Genomic DNA, 18,871 nt, shown 5'->3' on the forward strand with positions numbered 1-18,871 from the left:
ATGGCTTTTTTCACTTAGTTAGCACAACAAATTTGAGTTAGAGGTCTTGGAGTTCTAACTGTTGATATAACTAGTTGGAGGTAACTTGTGCAATGATACAACTCAATGATCATCTACATAACTCATCAATTAGCTTAAAATAGCTAGTCCATGCAAATAATTCGAGTTCTTCAGCTTTGGTGGAGATTCCAAGGCAATGTAACAAGAATTTGTAAACTAGTATGAGTGTACACCTCTTGCACGCAGTGAGACCCGTGGAATTGCGCAGTCAATTGGATGAAATATCCTAAAAAATAGGGGCCTTATTCCTCACAAATTACGCAATGAAATAGGAGCTCAAGCAAAGCCATAAATTGACTAAGTTTGGGTCATTGAGCAGAGAGATAGGTTGTTCACTTGCAAGTTCACAACGAGAAAATAGTTGTAATACATCTTCTATTCATGTGACTATTGCCAAGAGGATCGAGGCATTTTTCCTAATTGGCTTTCCCTAAAAAAATACTCTAAATGTTGGTTTTTCTTATTGCAAGTTTGTGAATGTTGTCCTAAATTTTAAATTAAATTCCACACCTAGTAAAATAGAATTGTGTCTCTTAATTTTAAATTAAATTTTTTAAGCCGTTGTAAATTTATCACAATATTTATACAGTTTACACATTGTTTTTTTTATAATAGGATTATGTAAACCATAATAATAGTACAGTGTACTCTAGGAACTTAGGTTTAATGATATTAGCTCACGAAAAGGTATCGAGATTGCCTTGCGGATTAATATTTAGATGGTTTGAAATAGAAGTATGCGATTAATATATTTCAAGCTGATGATGTTGTTCAGTAATAATATGAAAAAGAATTGACATGAATTTCTAAGAACTTTAGTTTTCAAGAAAAGGTGTTGAGGTTGTCTTGCGGATTAATGTTTAGATGGTTTGAAATAGAAGTATGCAATTAATATATTTCAAACTGATGACGTTGTTCAGTAAGAAAATGAAAAAGAATTGACATGAATTTCTAAGAATTTTAGGTTTAATGATATTAGCTCAAGAAAACGTGTCGAGATTGCGTTGCGGATTAATGTTTAGATGGTTTGAAATATAAGTATGCAATTAATATATTTCAAACTAATGATGTTGTCCAGTCATGAATTTATAATTATATTTATATTTGAGAAAAAAAAATGTTTATATATTATACTATGTATTTTTTTTTTCTTTTTAACTGTAATGACCCCAGATTTATGTAAAATTGAGAGTTACTGTGGTAAAAGACTAATACAGTTGTTGTTATGTTTTAAACAAAACTGTGGCAAACTAATTCTGAGTTAATAATTAAATTTAAATATTTTTCTTGGAATTGCTGGCAGCCTCTTAGAGGTGAATCTTAAAGAAAATGATCAGTTGAGATAACTGATGGAACTACCCTCCAGAAGAGGAAAAGTCCTGACTGAGGGGATTCTGTGCTGTGAGGACAGACAGAGGAAAAAACTAATCTTGCTCCAAGAGTAAAGGAAAAAGGAAGGTTAAGTCTGGTGAGGACCAGATAACCTGGCACTAGGAGTGCACTAATCCTGTTGAGGGCTGGAGGCCTGCAGGATGGCTCGGGGGGAGAACTCCGTCTGAAGGATGGATCTCATGGCTGGGAGGAGAGCAGAAATTAAGCTCAGGTGACTTTTTGTTTGAACAAAACCATTCCTGACAGAGGTGATCAGGTACGGTTCCAAACTAGTAGTCCCTGATATGAAAAATATTGTGTATGAAATTTACAGTGATTTATTTAGGAAAGACTGTTTGAATTCCTAGATACTGTTGTGAACATAGCATAATGTGCATCTGGAAAAGCTAAAAAGAAAACTGTTCGTTAATGGGCTAACTGAGTTAGTACCCAGACAGTAATAACAGTGCGGAAATACAGAACCAAAGATGTGCACGGGTATACAGAACCCTACTCCAGGACTGGCTACTGAGTAGCAGCCTCGACTCCATAATTATTAGTAAAAGAGTTATTATTCACATTGTTAAACTTTGAACAGTTAAATAATAGTATTTTTATAACCTGCCGACTGGTGAGTATCGTAAAGCAGTGAATGAATGAGGGTTTACACCCTTGAGAGAAAGAAAAGGCATTGACTGTAACAGAAGAAATCTCGTGACAGAGAAAGTTAACCTGGTAGATAACCTAGGTTTCTCCTAAACCGTGTGTGTGTAATAGAAAAGCTCTGTGCAGAAGAGCGTTGGACGATGGGTCAATGCACCTTATATTGTATTAAGGGATTGCCGTCGCGCCTCAGGGTTTGGGTACAAAACCCAAAAGATGGATCTGTGATAAGAACCAGTTCTGTGTACAGAACGAATGCATTTCCACCTTCTGTGCAATACAGTGCCGGAAGACATTAACCGAAAAGAGGAGAACAAGGTCCTGCGTATTATAGCCAAAACTGATAACTATGAAAGTACATACTTAGTTTCAGTGCATGCAAATAAAATGAAGGACATTTAGCTGTAAACCCGAGACGGGAGCATGTGTCTGGCAATAACATTTAGTCTTATTCGATCCGAACAAAAGAACTGTGCATGCTTGAGACTCCATTAAGCAGTAAGTGTATGTACGCAAATCATAACCATTCAGATCTATGCATGCGAGTAAAAAGGAAAGAAACCTTGTTAAAAGCGAGTCTGTGCATATAAACCATAACCACAGACAAACATAATAACCTGCGGAACTGTATGAAGAAATAGAAGTCATGCATGCAAAACTAACCCTTTCCACAGGATAAGGGATTACCTATCAAACATTATTTATGCGCCAAACTATGGCAAACCAGCTGGTGGAACCTTAACATTTCAAATACAGAATCTATAGCAAAGATTATCATTATAATATGGTAATGTCAAGACAGTATTGTTCGAAAGAAAAGATCCAAATCCGTATAGCATATTAACGCTAAGACTCTGTTCCTGAGTAAGAACATTCAAAATGAAAATGCCCAATACATTAGCGAAATGTCTGTGGGTTGAGGAGAGTAATTACAGCATTAAAAGGCAATTTACATCCTGAACATATCAATACATATGTGAATAGAAACAGTTCCATTATACACTTTCATAACCATATCTGCGCGTGGAGGCCCGATATGAAACCTCGTAAACACAACAATAACCTAAGTCTGCCACTAGTGGCTCGGCAGTGCACAAAAAGAGGAAAACTCGATGGTTATAACAAAACCCAGAACCTCTGCAAAGCATTAATTCGTAAATGTTTAGCACAGTCAACCTTAGCTAAGCAGCGAGCAGACGGAAGGGTTCTTCACCGAGAGCACTCGGAAGTGAACGAGACAACCATATTGAAAACAGAGACCTGCATAGACCATGTAGGGTATACATAACTGTAAACCCTGAACCATATTCGAATGAACCAACCCTCAAATGCTGAGAAGCTTACCTGGTGTTGTTAGAGGTCGTTGCAGAGCAAACCACTGTGAAAGTCGACCAGAGCATAGCCAGGGCAGCTGCACAAGAACTTGACAGGGAAAAAACGAGAATGCCATAAGTGATAAACCGTGATAATCCAGCCATGAAACGAAACACAGAAAACTGAACAAGAACATTCTCTCATTACCTGTGAGGTTTGATGCGAATAGGATCCAGCTCCGGGCATGGCAGGATTGCAGTATAGAGTTGCTGGTAGCGAGCTCGAGGAGGAGCAACGAGCCAGTCCGCAAAGGCCGCGGACATCAAATGAAACAGTATAGTGTATGGTCGATTAAATATCAACGAAAAACCCTGAATGCATTCCAGTCCTCCGATCTCCAGAAGAGATCTGAACCGTCGAGCTATGGCGGGAGTTGTTGGCGGGGAGATCAACGATGGCTTCCCCAAGGTGTCACATGGCTGGAATAACCAGGCCATGCCACCTGCCCCGGAAGGACGGATCGTAGTAATAGCTGGAATGACCTGTCACCAGATGTACACTGCGGCGGGACCATGAAAGGTCACGCCCATTAATACAGAGACGTTAAAGTATTTATGGTAGCTGAACACATAACCAGTGCACAAATCAAACCTCAATACTGTCAGGTGTAATGCCGCGTGGAAGTTCAACCGAGACCCAAAGCTAACACACAGTCAACGACATATGTGGACATGGTTTATATATATTTCATGTTAGGGCCCGCCAAACGTATAATGTTTTATATATATATTCCTTTATTGCATGCCAAAATAATTCGATGCATGATGTACATGAAGTTGATATGTAAAACTATAATGATAAGGTGTAAGATGCGTATGTGAAGTGGAATTATTATTATGATGAGCCTTAAGATTTAAGGTTTGTTATGTATATGCATATATTTGAAAAAAAATTGTATATGTATGTAAAGTAGGTGTGACATTAACCGTTTACTTTTTGTATCATTTTGAAAAATTGATGATCTAAATAACTGAATTATATCATTCACATTTTTCATCATACATTACAACAATCCAATCCATTTCGTACATCACTCATATTCATTTAAGAGTTATATAATACTTTAGAGGAAGATGAAACAATTTCGCTTAGCTCATAGAGACGCATAGTAGTGGTTGTGTGTGCAAGACATCAATGTCTCTTTAGAATAAGACCTCCCAGTCTTTATGATTGTATATATTAAATTTCCATTTCGTAATAATTTTGACAACATTAAACTTCTTTTCGCTCTGTTACCATTTCACCTATGATTTTTCATTTGATTTGATGGAAAAAAATTCCATAGTTCACATGGAAGAACTTGGACAAACTAGGGCAATAAACACTTGCAAAAACCTTGTTATTCTAATTCTGAGCAACCTATTTAATCTATCCGCTTAGATTTAAGAAGCAGAAGACATTAAGAACATAGTTATTCTACGCAGCTACTCAGAGAGTCGTCATTATTCCTCAATAGGCACTTGGTCGACGAAAAGTTTGAATATCTGGTCCTTTACTTCCTTGTTCGATACGGATAGGCCGTCTCCGTATCTGAAGATGAATTGAACGCCTCGTATTATATTAAAAGAGAACTTCTTGCAGCACAATGGTACACTGTCCTCCTTGTGAAACTCCCAATTCAATTCCTGAAGGGCGAGATGAAGGAAGCCCTCGATTTTGTTATAAGCATTTTCCACGGTAGAATCAGGATTATCTTTAATATAACAACCTATACTTGAAGCCATCTCCCCGCGTTCCTTCTCATCCTTCATTGCAACAGTGAAAGCAAGTGCCAAAGGTGTGAGTGCGTATTTTGCAGACAATGTTATGCATCCGAACTTGTTTAAACGATCTTAAAATAAATGTAAATTTAGATGCCGAATACATTAAAATAAATGAAAATTTAGATGCTGCCACTGAACATACCGGTTGTCAATGTCTTTCTCACACATATATATATATGCTTTTCATTATTCCATTCCATAGCAAGCCTGGAACGAAAACAAAAAAGCCTAACCCTCCTATAAAATCGCATATGTTCCTAAACACATACGTTATCTTTCAGCATGGCTGTCATATCCCGTCCTTGCCTTTTAGCAACTTCAACTGCCAATTCAGTCGCTGTATTGAAGAAAAACTGGATTGCAATTTTTATGTGCTCTGGAAGGTCATCCATCAACGAAAGATCCCATCTGAAAATGGCATTAGAAGTAATGAGAACAAATCTTACAATTATATAAAAAGTGCATGATATATAAGCTTGGAGCATGGTGAGAAACTGGGAATAAATCAGTTGCATTCACCGTCTCACTCCCTCTGTGATAGTTTTTAGTTCTTCCAACGTTCCGTGAATATCATAGAGGTCATCTAGAACAGTTGCGACGGTTATCAATTTTGCGAAGGCTATTCTGCTGTGAGAAAACTCGGGTTCGAAAGTGCATGTATTGGCCCAAAAGTAATATTCCACGTGACGCCTCCTATAGAATTTCACCTGAGCAACTTCTGAGTCTCTCCACCACCTGTGCAGAATCCCCAAAATTCATAATCAGAATGCCTTTCTTTCTGCCTAACATTAGCGAGCTTTATTTTCGGAGAGACGTACGGTGACTGAATTCTCAAAAAGAAAATAGTGGAAAGAAAAGATCTACCTGCGGAGGAATTAAAGTCTCCGGTACTAGTTAACACATAGATAAACTATCATAATTTTACTGTGTAAAATGATTACTTTTAATTTTATAAAAAAAAAAAAAATCATCTTATTAATAATTAAAAAAATCATTATTTAATAATTAAAAAAATCATTATTTAATAATATTATTAAAAATTTAATATATAATCTGAAACTTCTAAAATAAGGAAATCATTATTTAATAATATTATTAAAAATTTAATGTATAAACTGAAATTTCTGAAATAAGGGTTTATATTCTTTAAAATTTGATTAAAACAATTACCAATTGTAAATATATTTAGTTTGTTTAAAAAGTTTTGGATTGAATATGAATAAATATATTTTAAAATATCAATTTAAAATTTATTATAATATTTAAAAAAAACAGCTAAGATCATAAAAATTATATATTAAAATATTATTTTTTAAGAATAATAAAAGTATTTAAAATATTAATAGTTTTTTTGGTTAGTTAAGTTGTTTTAAAGGTTTCATTAGTACATGGAGTAGTGATTACATAGGTTCATTTAAGTGGTCAAAGCACCTCCTCGCATCGATTTCACTGCTAAGTCTACGAAGGCATACATACTCTACCCCCCTCTGGTTTTGAACATGTGACCTCTTAGGAGGAAACACATGCTCTTAACCATTAGGCCCACTCAAGTTGTATTAATTTATTTATTTATTTATTTATTTCTCAAGTTGTTTTTTAGACTTGACTTGTGGATTGAGGAGGCACGACGTGGGGTATCTAAAGTCACCCCTCGATAGTAGTGGCCTAGGTCACACCAACTTAACCTATCTAGTCCTCCTAACACATGGCACAACCACCCTCCTTCAGATTTGATTGTTGCCGTCAAAGTCACCCCGAGATAGTAGTGACCTGCGCCAGGGCAGCACCAAGTTAACATGTCTATTCCCCTAACACACAACACAACCATGATCTTTGGCAGCGCCAAGTTAACATGTCTATTCCCCTAACACACAACACAACCATGATCTTTAAAATTTGATTGTAGTCGTTTGTTGACAAGACCCATCCTCAACTACGTGTGTTAGTAAGACTTTTGACTAAAATATTAATAATTTAAATTTAAAAATATTATAATATTATTTAAAAAATAAAAACAACATTAAAAACTTTCATGCTCTAATTTAAAAAATAAAAAATATTTATATTTTAATTAAATTAAAAAAAACTTGAAAATATGGAATAAGGAAAAGTTTAGGAATATAGAATAATTGGAGATAACTTCCTCTTTGTGTAGCAAAATAAACTTTTCTTGAGAATGATATTGGAGCACACTATTCTTCTCACTTTTAAACTCATAAAAATTAGAAATAATTTAAATATCTTTTAAAACTCAAAAAATTATAAATAATTTTAGTTATAAAAAATAAATTATATTTTTTAATTCCTAAAAATTATAAATAATTTAAACTATAGTTAATTTCTTTTTTAAATAAAAGAGTAATTTTTCCATCTAATTTCTAGGTTCAAGGATGTAAAAATTATATTAAATTCATTTTATGAAAACTGAAGTTAAACATCGTGACATTATCGACTGTATTTAAAATAAAAATTAAATAGAAGAATAAGCAAAGAAGCACGCTGTATGAAATGAAAAATAGAGGTATTGATTACTACCTAGTAATAAACTGTATTTCCTTCTGATGTATGCTCTGCAAAATATTGAAGTCCAATTTGGCTAACTCCATGATTTTTTGGTTGATATTCGACCTTGAAAAAAGTTGGCATAGGAGTTTAGTATGCAATAATAATTGCTGTAATTTGCAGATAAAATCAAATGTATTTAATTAACATGGCACCGTCGTACGTACTTGAGCCACAGACGGTTTTGCGGGTATATTTCGATAAAACTACGAGCCTCCCATCTGGGCGTACTACAGTACCATGGAAACTCCAACGCGTACTTGACCTAAACAACAGTGATCATGTCAAATCCTCTATAAACAATGGACACCATCCTTTTTCGATTTCAGGTACCCTAAAAATGTGTTTGCTGTTTACCTCTTCCAGAAGGCTTTGATCTACGTCGGTGACTTCCCCGCGTCCAGCCAAAACTTGATTTAGATATTCTCGTGTGAATGCCTTCGCCTCTTCCATCACTTTTTCTCCGGGAAATGAAATTTCTGAAGCTCGAAGTAACGACAGCATGCTTCTCACTTCCTTATCTCCACTGTAATTGCCGAGAAACTTCCCGTTTCCATCCTTGAAATTCTCCAACACACCTGCTTGGTAGGTTAGTAATATAAGTACCGAATTAAATCAAGGAAAATTTTCAGGAAATAAACAAGATTAATGCTTCTTGATGGTTCTCTATTTGTAAAAGAATTGAACTAATGTCAGAAAACTTATCGGAATTTCAAAGATGCTTTCCACATTTACTGAAAAGTAACAAAACACCTAAAATCATTAACAGCAACCCACTTTCTACGGTTACACTGATATATTCAAACACCAATCCAATAAAAAACAACTGCATCTATTACCTTGAAAATTTCCAGACAAACAAACCTATTTAATGGATGTCATCCATTAACAAATTCCCTACAACAGTAATTACATCTGAACTAAGTTAACCATTTGAACTATTTCACTTGGTACTTTCCGACCACATTAAAAGGGTATATTCTACCTTAACATGGATACGTTATAACGATGCAGTCGAAGAGCCCGAAAACCTAAAGCTGTAGTGTTAAGATCCTTGCTGAGAAAATCTCTTGATCCCACCGCGATACCCTTCTCGTTCCAATATCTACTCAGCTCAAAACAGTCAGCTTTAAACGAACGAATAGAAGACAACCCCAAAGTATCGATGTGCAGATATATGTAATCGCTAAACTAAATTTCTTCACGTCTTTGAAAACGACTAACCTGTAAACGTAATCTAGAGCCGCCATTTTTATTTCAGGTTGAAAGTGTCGATCAATTCCAAGGCATTCCAATGTATCTACTATCTGCAGACGTTTGATTAAATCGTAATTGTTATCTTCCATTTCGCTCAAAAGCATATGCTTGATCTCCTCAATAAGATTTCCAGCGCGTTCATAATATCCAGGTGCCTGATTCCAGTACAATGGAATTAAAATATATAGATCACAAAGATGGAGATATCATGGCACTGATAGCTAACAAACCCCAAAAATATCTAAAAGAAAGAGCTACAAATATGTGACTAAAAGCAAAGGAAAGAGCGGATGACAAATCTACAAATCGGCCCCATGAGAGAGAGATGGAAAGTATACCCCATAGGGCGAGTTCAGAGAAAGTATGAAGTCATCGTCCCACACGTTTCCGTGGTAATTGGCAGTGCGTCGCGGGATGGAAGACTCATCGCTGAATTTGGTGGAATCAGAGCAAGAAATCTCAGCCAGAGCACTACACTTTTGCTATGCGATTTTATTTGATGAATGGACAATAGCCGGTCGCTTCTATATATATATATAGACTTGTGCGTATGAAGTCAAAATGCATAAGGGAGGAAAAGATCCCCACGGGAGGAGAAGATTCGGATCCTTTGAGTGCAAAATGGTCAGAATTTTTATTATTTCCAAGAAAAAACGCCGTCGAAGATTTGAGAAAAGACGAATCAGGGAAACGTAGAATCTTAGATTACACGTTGACACAGTGCGAAGACAACCATTATTTTCCAGCAAAAAGGCCGATGGTATATTGACGAATATTCTTTTAAATGCTACCTTCACCTATATATAAATTACACTATATAATTTTTAAGACCAAAATACCGATGGTATATTGACGAATATTCTTTTAAATGCTACCTTCACATATATATAAATTACACTATATAATTTTTAAGACCAAAATATATATTTTTTATTTTTTTCAGTGTGTTTCGTGTGTTGCTTATTTTAATGTGTTAGATTAATAAGTAAAGGAGTATATTCCTGTTATTTAGTATATTCCTATTATTTAGGAGTTCTTTGGATTTACATGTTTTTTATAATGGTGTATAGTTTATATATTTTTTCAAGCAATTGATTATAGGCCTAAAATATATATATATATATATATAATATATATATAGATATTTGTTTTTATTTTTATTTTTTATAAAACAATAAAAATATTGATTTTTTATCTAATAATAACGAGTTTAAAATAACTTTTCATAATTAATAATGGAGAATTTGATTTTTTACATGGTTAATTATTGCGTAAATAGGATCATCATTCCACGAAGAGATGTTTTAATGCCTCCTATGTTATTGTGCAGAGAGCCTCTCTACAATCCAGTGTATGAGGGAGTCCTAATGTATGTATATGAGGGAGATGATGTTGTCACCTAACTTAAAGTTAGGTTAAAAAATATTAAAAATATAGGAGAAAGATATTGTCACTTATGCAAGAAAATCATATTTACTTCAATTAACTACGTTGTGCGAGAACTATAAACAACAATGAACAATATGTTATATTGTACAAAACATAGTTATGATGGTAGGCGGTAACTACCAACAATTTTCCCAACGGTTACCAAACTTATGTAAACAATATACAAAGTTTACAATTTATAACATTTTGGGAGTTGCCTGGTTGCCAAACAAATCATCCACCAAAATTGTGCATCTTGCCCCAACATTAGTGCGACCTCTGCCCTTTCATGCACTGCCCCACACATCGTGCCCCACCTTTCCGCAGTTTTCCAAAACATATAACTGAATGTGTAGTCTTCTAACAACCCTACAATCATTGTTAAGATTATATGTTTCTTTGATAAAATGTTAGAGATTCAAATTAAAAAAAGTTAAAATATAAATATGTTTATAAATTTTAAATAGAAAAATCTCATATATCAATTTAATATTTAATTTGACCTAAAACTTAAAATTTAATTATTGAAAATAAAAAGCCATATACCATAACTTTCTCTTTAAATAAACCTATTTTTATAATAAATATCTATTAGAATTTACAGATTTATTTATTTTTCTATCTACTATTTCTATTATTAATATTTAAATTGTTACATGTTAATTCTATACTAATTATAAATCTTTTGAAATATTTACTAATGAAATAAAAATAATATTTTTATATATCTATATTAAACTTTTATATATATTTATATATAACACTAGAATATTTTCTTTTTTTTTTAATACACAAAAATATTTACATATATGTTATTTTTATTATTAATATTGAAAATGTTACATGTTAATTCAAAAATGAAAATGAATAAATTATAAATTTCACTAAATAATATCTACAGCCTATAACATTTAGTTGAAACTCAAAACCATAAGTTAGCAATAAGATATTTTAACCCAAAACTTACTAACTTGTGATGGACATGCCAAGTAACTTCCCATAAATGTTTAGATAAAATCAATTTTATTTTAAATATTTTGTTTAAAAAAATAATATAAAAAAAAATCAAAATCACCATCGACATTCTGGCACTAATATTTTCAACTTAATATTTAAAAATTAGATTCCTATCATATCAACATTTAAATATCCACTGCACTTAAAATATTACATTTAACCATTTCAATATTTGATGACTCTTTCAGATTACGATATATTTAATGAGAATTAAATTAGTATAATTAATAATAAAAATTAATATTTAAAATTTAAAATTCATATAAATAAAATTTGACATTTTTTTTTATTTTAATGTTTTGTTTATATATAAATGTGATAAATGAATTATTTTATTTTATTTATTTATGTTTTTATTGTTTTAAATATTTAGTTAATGAAATTTTTTATTTAATGAGAATTAAATTACTATAATTAATAATAAAAATTAATATTTAAAATTTAAAATTTATACAAATAAAATTTGACATTTTTCATGTGGTGTTTTATTTTAATGTTTTGTTTATATATTGATATATAAATGTGATAAATGAATTATTTTATTTTATTTATTTATGTTTTTATTGTTTTAAATATTTAGTTAATGAAAATTAATAAAAATAATGAAATGTAAAGTGAAAATAATTTATATACATATCAAATTTGTATTAAACATTTTTAATTATTATGTATGTGTCTATTTATTTTTTCTGTTTAACATTAACATTGAAATAATTTATTTATGATTTTTTTTATTTTTTTATATATTATATATATATATATTAAACTCGTTATTTTAAACTCGTTATTATTGGATAAAAAAACAATATTTTTATTGTTTTATAAAAAATAAAAATAATATATATATATATATATATATATATATATATATATATATATATATATATATATATATTTATATAATTTTTTTGAAAAAAAATCAAATTCACCATCAACATTTTAGCACTAATATTCTCAACTTAATATTTAAAAATTTGATTCCTATCATATCAACATTTAAATATCCATTGCACTTAAAATATTACATTTAACCATTTCAATATTTGATGACTTTTTCAAATTACGATATATTTAATGAGAATTAAATTAGTATAATTAATAATAAAAATTAATATTTAAAATTTAAAATTTATATAAATAAAATTTGACATTTTTCATGTGGTGTTTTATTTTAATGTTTTGTTTATATATTGATATATAAATGTGATAAATGAATTATTTTATTTTATTTATTTTTGTTTTTATTGTTTTAAATATTTAGTTAATAAAATTTTTTCGAGATTACGATATATTTAATGAGAATTAAATTAGTATAATTAATAATAAAAAATAATATTTAAAATTTAAAATTTATATAAATAAAATTTGACATTTTTCATGTGGTGTTTTATTTTAATGTTTTGTGTTTTATTTTAATGTTTTGTTTATATATTGATATATAAATGTGATAAATGAATTATTTTATTTTATTTATTTATGTTTTTATTGTTTTAAATATTTACTTAATGAAAATTAATAAAAATAATAAAATGTAAAGTGAAAATAATTTATATACATATCAAATTTGTATTAAACATTTTTAATTATTATGTATGTGTCTATTTATTTTTTCTGTTTAACATTATATAATATATAGTTGACATTGGAATAATTTATTTATGATTTTTTTTATATATGTTTTTAAATAACATGGCATGCCTAACTCCATTTTGACTAGTCATGATCTTACCTCCAATAGTTTTTTCTAGTAGGAGTTGTTTCCACTTCAATGTACCCAATTGAATCTCAATACAACATATAAACCTAAATTTATGGCTAGGTAGAAGTAGTTAGAAAATGTTTAAAATCTTATTTTACTTTTTTTTTTCATTGAATAGAAAGTGAAATGGGTCCACTAGTTACCTCTGATTGAATGGTTGTATAATATTTCCTATCATGTTCTTACTAAGGTGACCTCATTTGAGTATGTTATGGATAACTACCTTAGTCAGTGATCTCATAGGGGTAGCGTGATCAAAAACACCATAACAATCCATGATAACATTCTTCATATTTTTAAATCTATTTAGTAATGGATCATAATTCCGTAAAGAAGTGGGTTAATAAAAATCACTTTGAATGTCATTTTAAAGAAGGTTATTAGGTATTATTGGGTCTCCAACCCTATAAATAGACCTAACTCAAAGATATGCTCATCCACCGTAAGTGAGTTATTTTGGAGAATATAACATCATCAAATCTATAGGTCTATAGGCCTACAAATCAACTGTAACTATAATTTTGAGCTCCAACTAATATTTTATGTGTCATAATGAAAGAAATTTCTTGGTTCCAGTTGTAGATTTGAAACCAATTTTAAGGAATTGGACAAGGAGGGTTCCATTTGGTTTCATCCTAATGTACTTCCAATCGTTCACAAGCATCATCTATTTAAGAGCATGTCTAGGAAGTTTTGAAACAATTGAAGGATCCACAACTTGAATATGGTACATGGGAACTAAACAAGACTCTTAACCAGTTTCCCCATCTCCACCCCTTATGTAACATCCCTACCGCGTCATGGTAAACCGTATGAGATATTACGGGTCGGTTATAAACCGAAGGTGCATAGTAGCTCAGTGTGGTTATCTGTTATGAATAGTTATCATTCGAAACTGATTCTTGGATTCTTGGTACTCTGTTTCATGGTGCGGTTGTTATTAAAAAGCGGAAATCTTGTGTTGTGTTGGGGAGGGTGCGCTAATTAAATGGCAGGTGGTATACCTTAACGTTTCATTGAATGCTGGAGATTGCGTTCCACGAAAGTCGGTGATGCTGCCTTGTGTTAAGGGGGAGACCGTTTCATGGTTTGTGGGATGGCTATTAACGTCCATGACCATAACCTGTCTGTGGTTGGTGAAGAGTGAGGAGGGAGGCACCGGTTGCAAGGGCTGTGTTCTCAGCCCCCTCGGCGGAATGTGTCTTCTGTTTATTTTTAGTTTACCATGCTGAGTTTCTTCTATGTAAATGACTAATATATAGCCATCTATTTCCATATGAAAATGCGTTTAACGCCAAGAGACTCTCCGTACGAAAGTAGTTATATTTTAGTTATAATACCTCTGTTATATTACTGCTGTTATATATTGTGTTTGGTTTGATATCCGGCGGCTCGATCTCTTTTCCATTCGACTTTGTAGCCGGGGTTTATATATAAGTCGGCCTGAGAGTGCATATAGTACCATTGTTGAGCTATTCTGCCCACAGACATTGTTTATGTAATGGTTATTTAGATGCGTTGTTTTGACTGTGGATTCAATGCATGCAAGCTACAGAGTCTAGATTATGAATGTATTATCGATCTCCGGTTACGGCTGTCCGGTCCGGGATTTGGTTTGCTTTTGTGTTTTTCCTTAATTTATATAGCTAACGATGTAGCATATGTATATATATATGCGTTCAGCCTTGTAGCGGGACTTACCAGTCCGTCTTAAGGTTTTGGTGTCATAATGTACACGCATATTTGGGGGTTTTTCTTCAAGAATTTATAGTATTGGCAGAGATTGTTAGCATGTTGCGAAGTTGCTTCAAAGATTACGTTAGAGTGTTGATGTGTTGACCATTTACAGAGATAGTTTATTTGTTGATGTGTCTATGAGATCTGAGGCAGAGGTGGTTCCAACGTGTGAGCGGACAGTTCTTTGGATACATTTTATAGAGCTGACATTGATTGATTGCACAGAACTCGGTACCTCTGACTGTGTGTTTTGCAGGGATAAGAGTTCAATGGCAGAGGTTATATATATAGACAATGTTCTACAGGGGCATAAAGCTTATAGTTGGGTTTAATGTATTGATTGCTTAGGGTATTGAGAGAATTGTATGAGCAAATTATTGAGTGTAGCGAATACAATTCGGATACCTGTGGCTGTATATTAAACTGACCGTAAGTCCATTAAAATGAAGAGCGCTAAGAGTAAATTCAAGCATGGTTGCTTTCTTTGTCATGAGATCACAATGATAGAAAGTGCATGCATTAGAAGAATGACTGATTTTAGATGTTCTCTTTGTAAGAGAATAGGTTAATGCATGTGGTATTGTATATGGTAAAAGATTGACTAGTTTATCTCTTTTCTTGGTTAAAGGATCTCTTTAGATGTTGATTATTGTTTGAATAATAATGTAACTAATCTTGTTGCCAAGATTGTTAATGACTGCATTGACAGGAGACGATGGCAGATGGCGCCAAGGAAAGTGATGTTTAACTTATTCGTCCATGCAGATGAATTCAAGCTGCAGTATTGTCCATTGCTAAAACCATTATGCCACAAGGGATGTTGTATGTGGCGGTATGTAAATAAGAGATTACATGTAAGTTGTATTAGCTGTTAGCTAGTTATGTGATAGCTTAATGATAATTCATTGTAAAGATTTTAATACAATGGTTAAGGGATGGAATCCCTTATAAGCCATTGAGTGAGGGGTGAAAACCCTCACGAGCGTTTAATAAGAAGATTAAACGTTTGCTGGTTTTCACCCTACGGGGTTTCCAGGGTATATCCGTGTTCTATGGTGTGATTGATGTGATTGCCTTATGTGTCTGTTGATGATGATGGTTCTTTATTTGTTGTGACAAGCAGAATGTCTTAGTGCATGATTATTTAATATGGTTAAGGATATCAAGAAATGAATGCAGGGATTCATGAGACAGCTTATGTCAGAACACTACCACATGGATGGTTAATGGTTATGAAAATGGATATATATCTTATTGTCTTTCACTGCAATATACTTGATGTATTAGTGAATGTTATATCTATTGGTTAGTAATGATTTGTGGGTTTTGAGTTGATTAATTACTTGTGGTAATTGTATAAAAATTCTAACTCCCTACTTTTACCTGCGAGGTTACCGGGGTATGTTACAAGTGGTATCAGAGCTAAAGGTTGCAGTACTGGCGCCTTTGGGAATTGGTAAGCGGAAAGGATATTGAGGTACGCCATCAGTAGGAATTAACTCAGGTATGAGTTTAATCATTCGCATATTCATTTATGTCGTACACTACTTTTGGCATGATGGGTGTGATTCATGTTTATAACTTCCTTGAGAAATAAGTGATAAGTTGTTGCATAATTACATTCATAACATTGGATTCCTGATGAGGAAAAGACAATGAAAACTTTTGTCGCACTTAAGAACAATATTGAGTACTCATTACACTTAAGAACGATATTGAACACTCATTGACGAAAGTGACAATCAACTACCAAGTTTGATTTGCAAATATGGCAATAACAATGATGTATTTAATGAACAAAATTGAAGTTACAATGAATGAGCAAATGCATGAATATAAATTGGGGAAACATCCTTGAATAGAATGAAAAATTGTTTTAAAAAGGACATTAGAAGAACCCCTTTAGATACTGAAAACATGCAATGAGTCAAGCAGCGAGACTTGATTGTCATAACTAACTTTTGATTCAGTCTTGTCATGGATGCATGAAGACAATTGGTAGTTGAGATTGGTTAGTGTTGTATGACTAACCCATAGAACTTACATGCATAAATTAAATTGGACTAAGATTGTTACAGTTCGTAACCAAGTGAAGGTTGATTGATGTCGCATGCATGGAATGTGTGTATGAAGATTTTTATTCTCTCGGTGCTATAGTCCAGTTGTGCATGAGAAGAGTTCTTAATTTTATTCACCATGAGAATGCATGATGAATAGTATATGCTTATGTCTTAATAGATTTAATGATGATTACCCTCTAATTAAGTGAAATCCATTAGCATGGTATGTGTTTATCATTACTTGTTGAGAGGTAAAAATCATTGGAGCCTCGATTTAATGATGGTTGAATTTATCTCTACTATGGGAATGATGGATTTCTGATGCATGTTGCATTCCAGTGTGAAGTTAATTGTAGAAGCATGTTCAGTGAGTAACATTTCTTGGACCCATTCATGGTATAATTACATGTGATAATTATTCATAAATAGACTACCTGTGTTAATACAGTTGTCAGTAAACTTTAACTACCTTCCCCAGCTATAGATGCTTCCAAAGGAAAAGGAAGCAAGGAGAAGGAAGAAGACCGTGCTGTAGGGACAGACGGAGATGGGAAAAAGAGTCTGGGAATGACTAGATAGCGCTTGATGTGCATGTGAGTATTCCCTTGACCATGCTTAAAGAATTGGAAAATGATAACTAGAGTGTGTTGCTGTTAACAATTTTCGTAATGTCTCCTTGAAGTCCTTATTCTGAATGGATACATAGTAGTGTTATGATATTTGTTGCATCTAGCATCAAGTGGTAACTCTGGTGCATGTGTGACACTTGGGAGATTATGTTTCTAATTGCATAAGTAGAGCAATTGTTTCCGGTAAGGGTGGTTTAATTTGTTAGTTATGCATGTTGATCCAAGGATAAGATAAGTATTTTGCTCACTTTCTTGAAGAATACATATGAATGTTTATATGATTTCTTAGTAGAGGAAGTATTTGAATGCATGCAATGAAAGAATGGTTATTTTCTAGATTTTCTTGGTAGAGAAAATGTGTTAAAGCATGCAATTAAAGATTGATTATTTTGTATGCTTTCTTAATGAAGCAAATAAGTAGTTCTTATTGGGAAGACTCCACATGAGACTTGTATGTGAAATGCTTGTCTCTTGTCTCTAAAATCCTTATTTGTTCATGAAAAGAACTATGTGCATTGAAGTAAGGTAATTGTGTTAGGAGAACACATGTTGCATATGAATAGCTATTGTGACTTTGAAATTGTAAGTCGGTGTGTACTTAGAGAAAGTGGTCATGCTAGCTTCTTTGAAAAAAGTAATCTCTTGGAGAGATTGTCTTGTTGGATGAGCTGTGTCGATGGCTTGATTTTGATACATAAAGGATAAGTAAACTTTGTTTTTGTATCTTGATTTTTATGCCTAAAGATAGATATCCTTAATAATTTCTTGAAAGGGAATCTGGAGAAACCCTCACATCGGAAGATAGAAAAGTGAGGATTAAAATGACTTCCTTTAAGAAAGAGGTATGTGGTTTGTTGTATAGTATTCTAGTGAAAGGAATATGGGTTGTATACATTAAAGAAAGGCTTATATGATAAGCAATGGTATGCACAAAGATTAGTCATTATGATATAGAGTTATGATCTTTTGTATGTTAGAGAGATTATGCTTAATTACATTAACAATGCATGACCCAAGTTAGCCATAGTAAACGTGAGATAATACTCCACTAATGATGGTTGAAATTGGAACAACAGACTATGGCAAAATTGGAAATGCTTAGATTGTTAACTCAACGGTTGTTGACATTTATACATTAATGAGTATTTGCATATGCTTTTATACATGACAATATTGTATGCATGAACATTC

At 32.5% G+C, this 18,871-nt stretch overlaps 1 protein-coding gene and 1 pseudogene across 1 annotated transcript; both read right to left on the reverse strand.

The window, feature by feature from the left end:
• Positions 1-2,879: 2,879 nt before the first annotated feature.
• Positions 2,880-3,905, reverse strand: LOC149192844 (uncharacterized). Its single transcript, XM_089407135.1, has 3 exons — positions 3,616-3,905; positions 3,439-3,516; positions 2,880-3,354 (listed from the first exon to the last, which is right to left on the reverse strand). The coding sequence occupies exons 1-3, from the start codon at positions 3,903-3,905 to the stop codon at positions 3,276-3,278; spliced, it is 447 nt and encodes a 148-aa protein (XP_089263261.1). The 3' UTR covers positions 2,880-3,275.
• Positions 3,906-4,910: 1,005 nt separating this feature from the next.
• LOC149192845 (delta-selinene-like synthase, chloroplastic) lies at positions 4,911-14,368 on the reverse strand (annotated as a pseudogene).
• Positions 14,369-18,871: the final 4,503 nt, after the last annotated feature.

The sequence above is a fragment of the Pinus tabuliformis genome, chromosome 2_2, assembly GCF_031772625.1.
Source record: "Pinus tabuliformis cultivar Carrire ecotype Pingquan chromosome 2_2, CPIR1, whole genome shotgun sequence".
NCBI lineage: Eukaryota > Viridiplantae > Streptophyta > Pinopsida > Pinales > Pinaceae > Pinus > Pinus tabuliformis.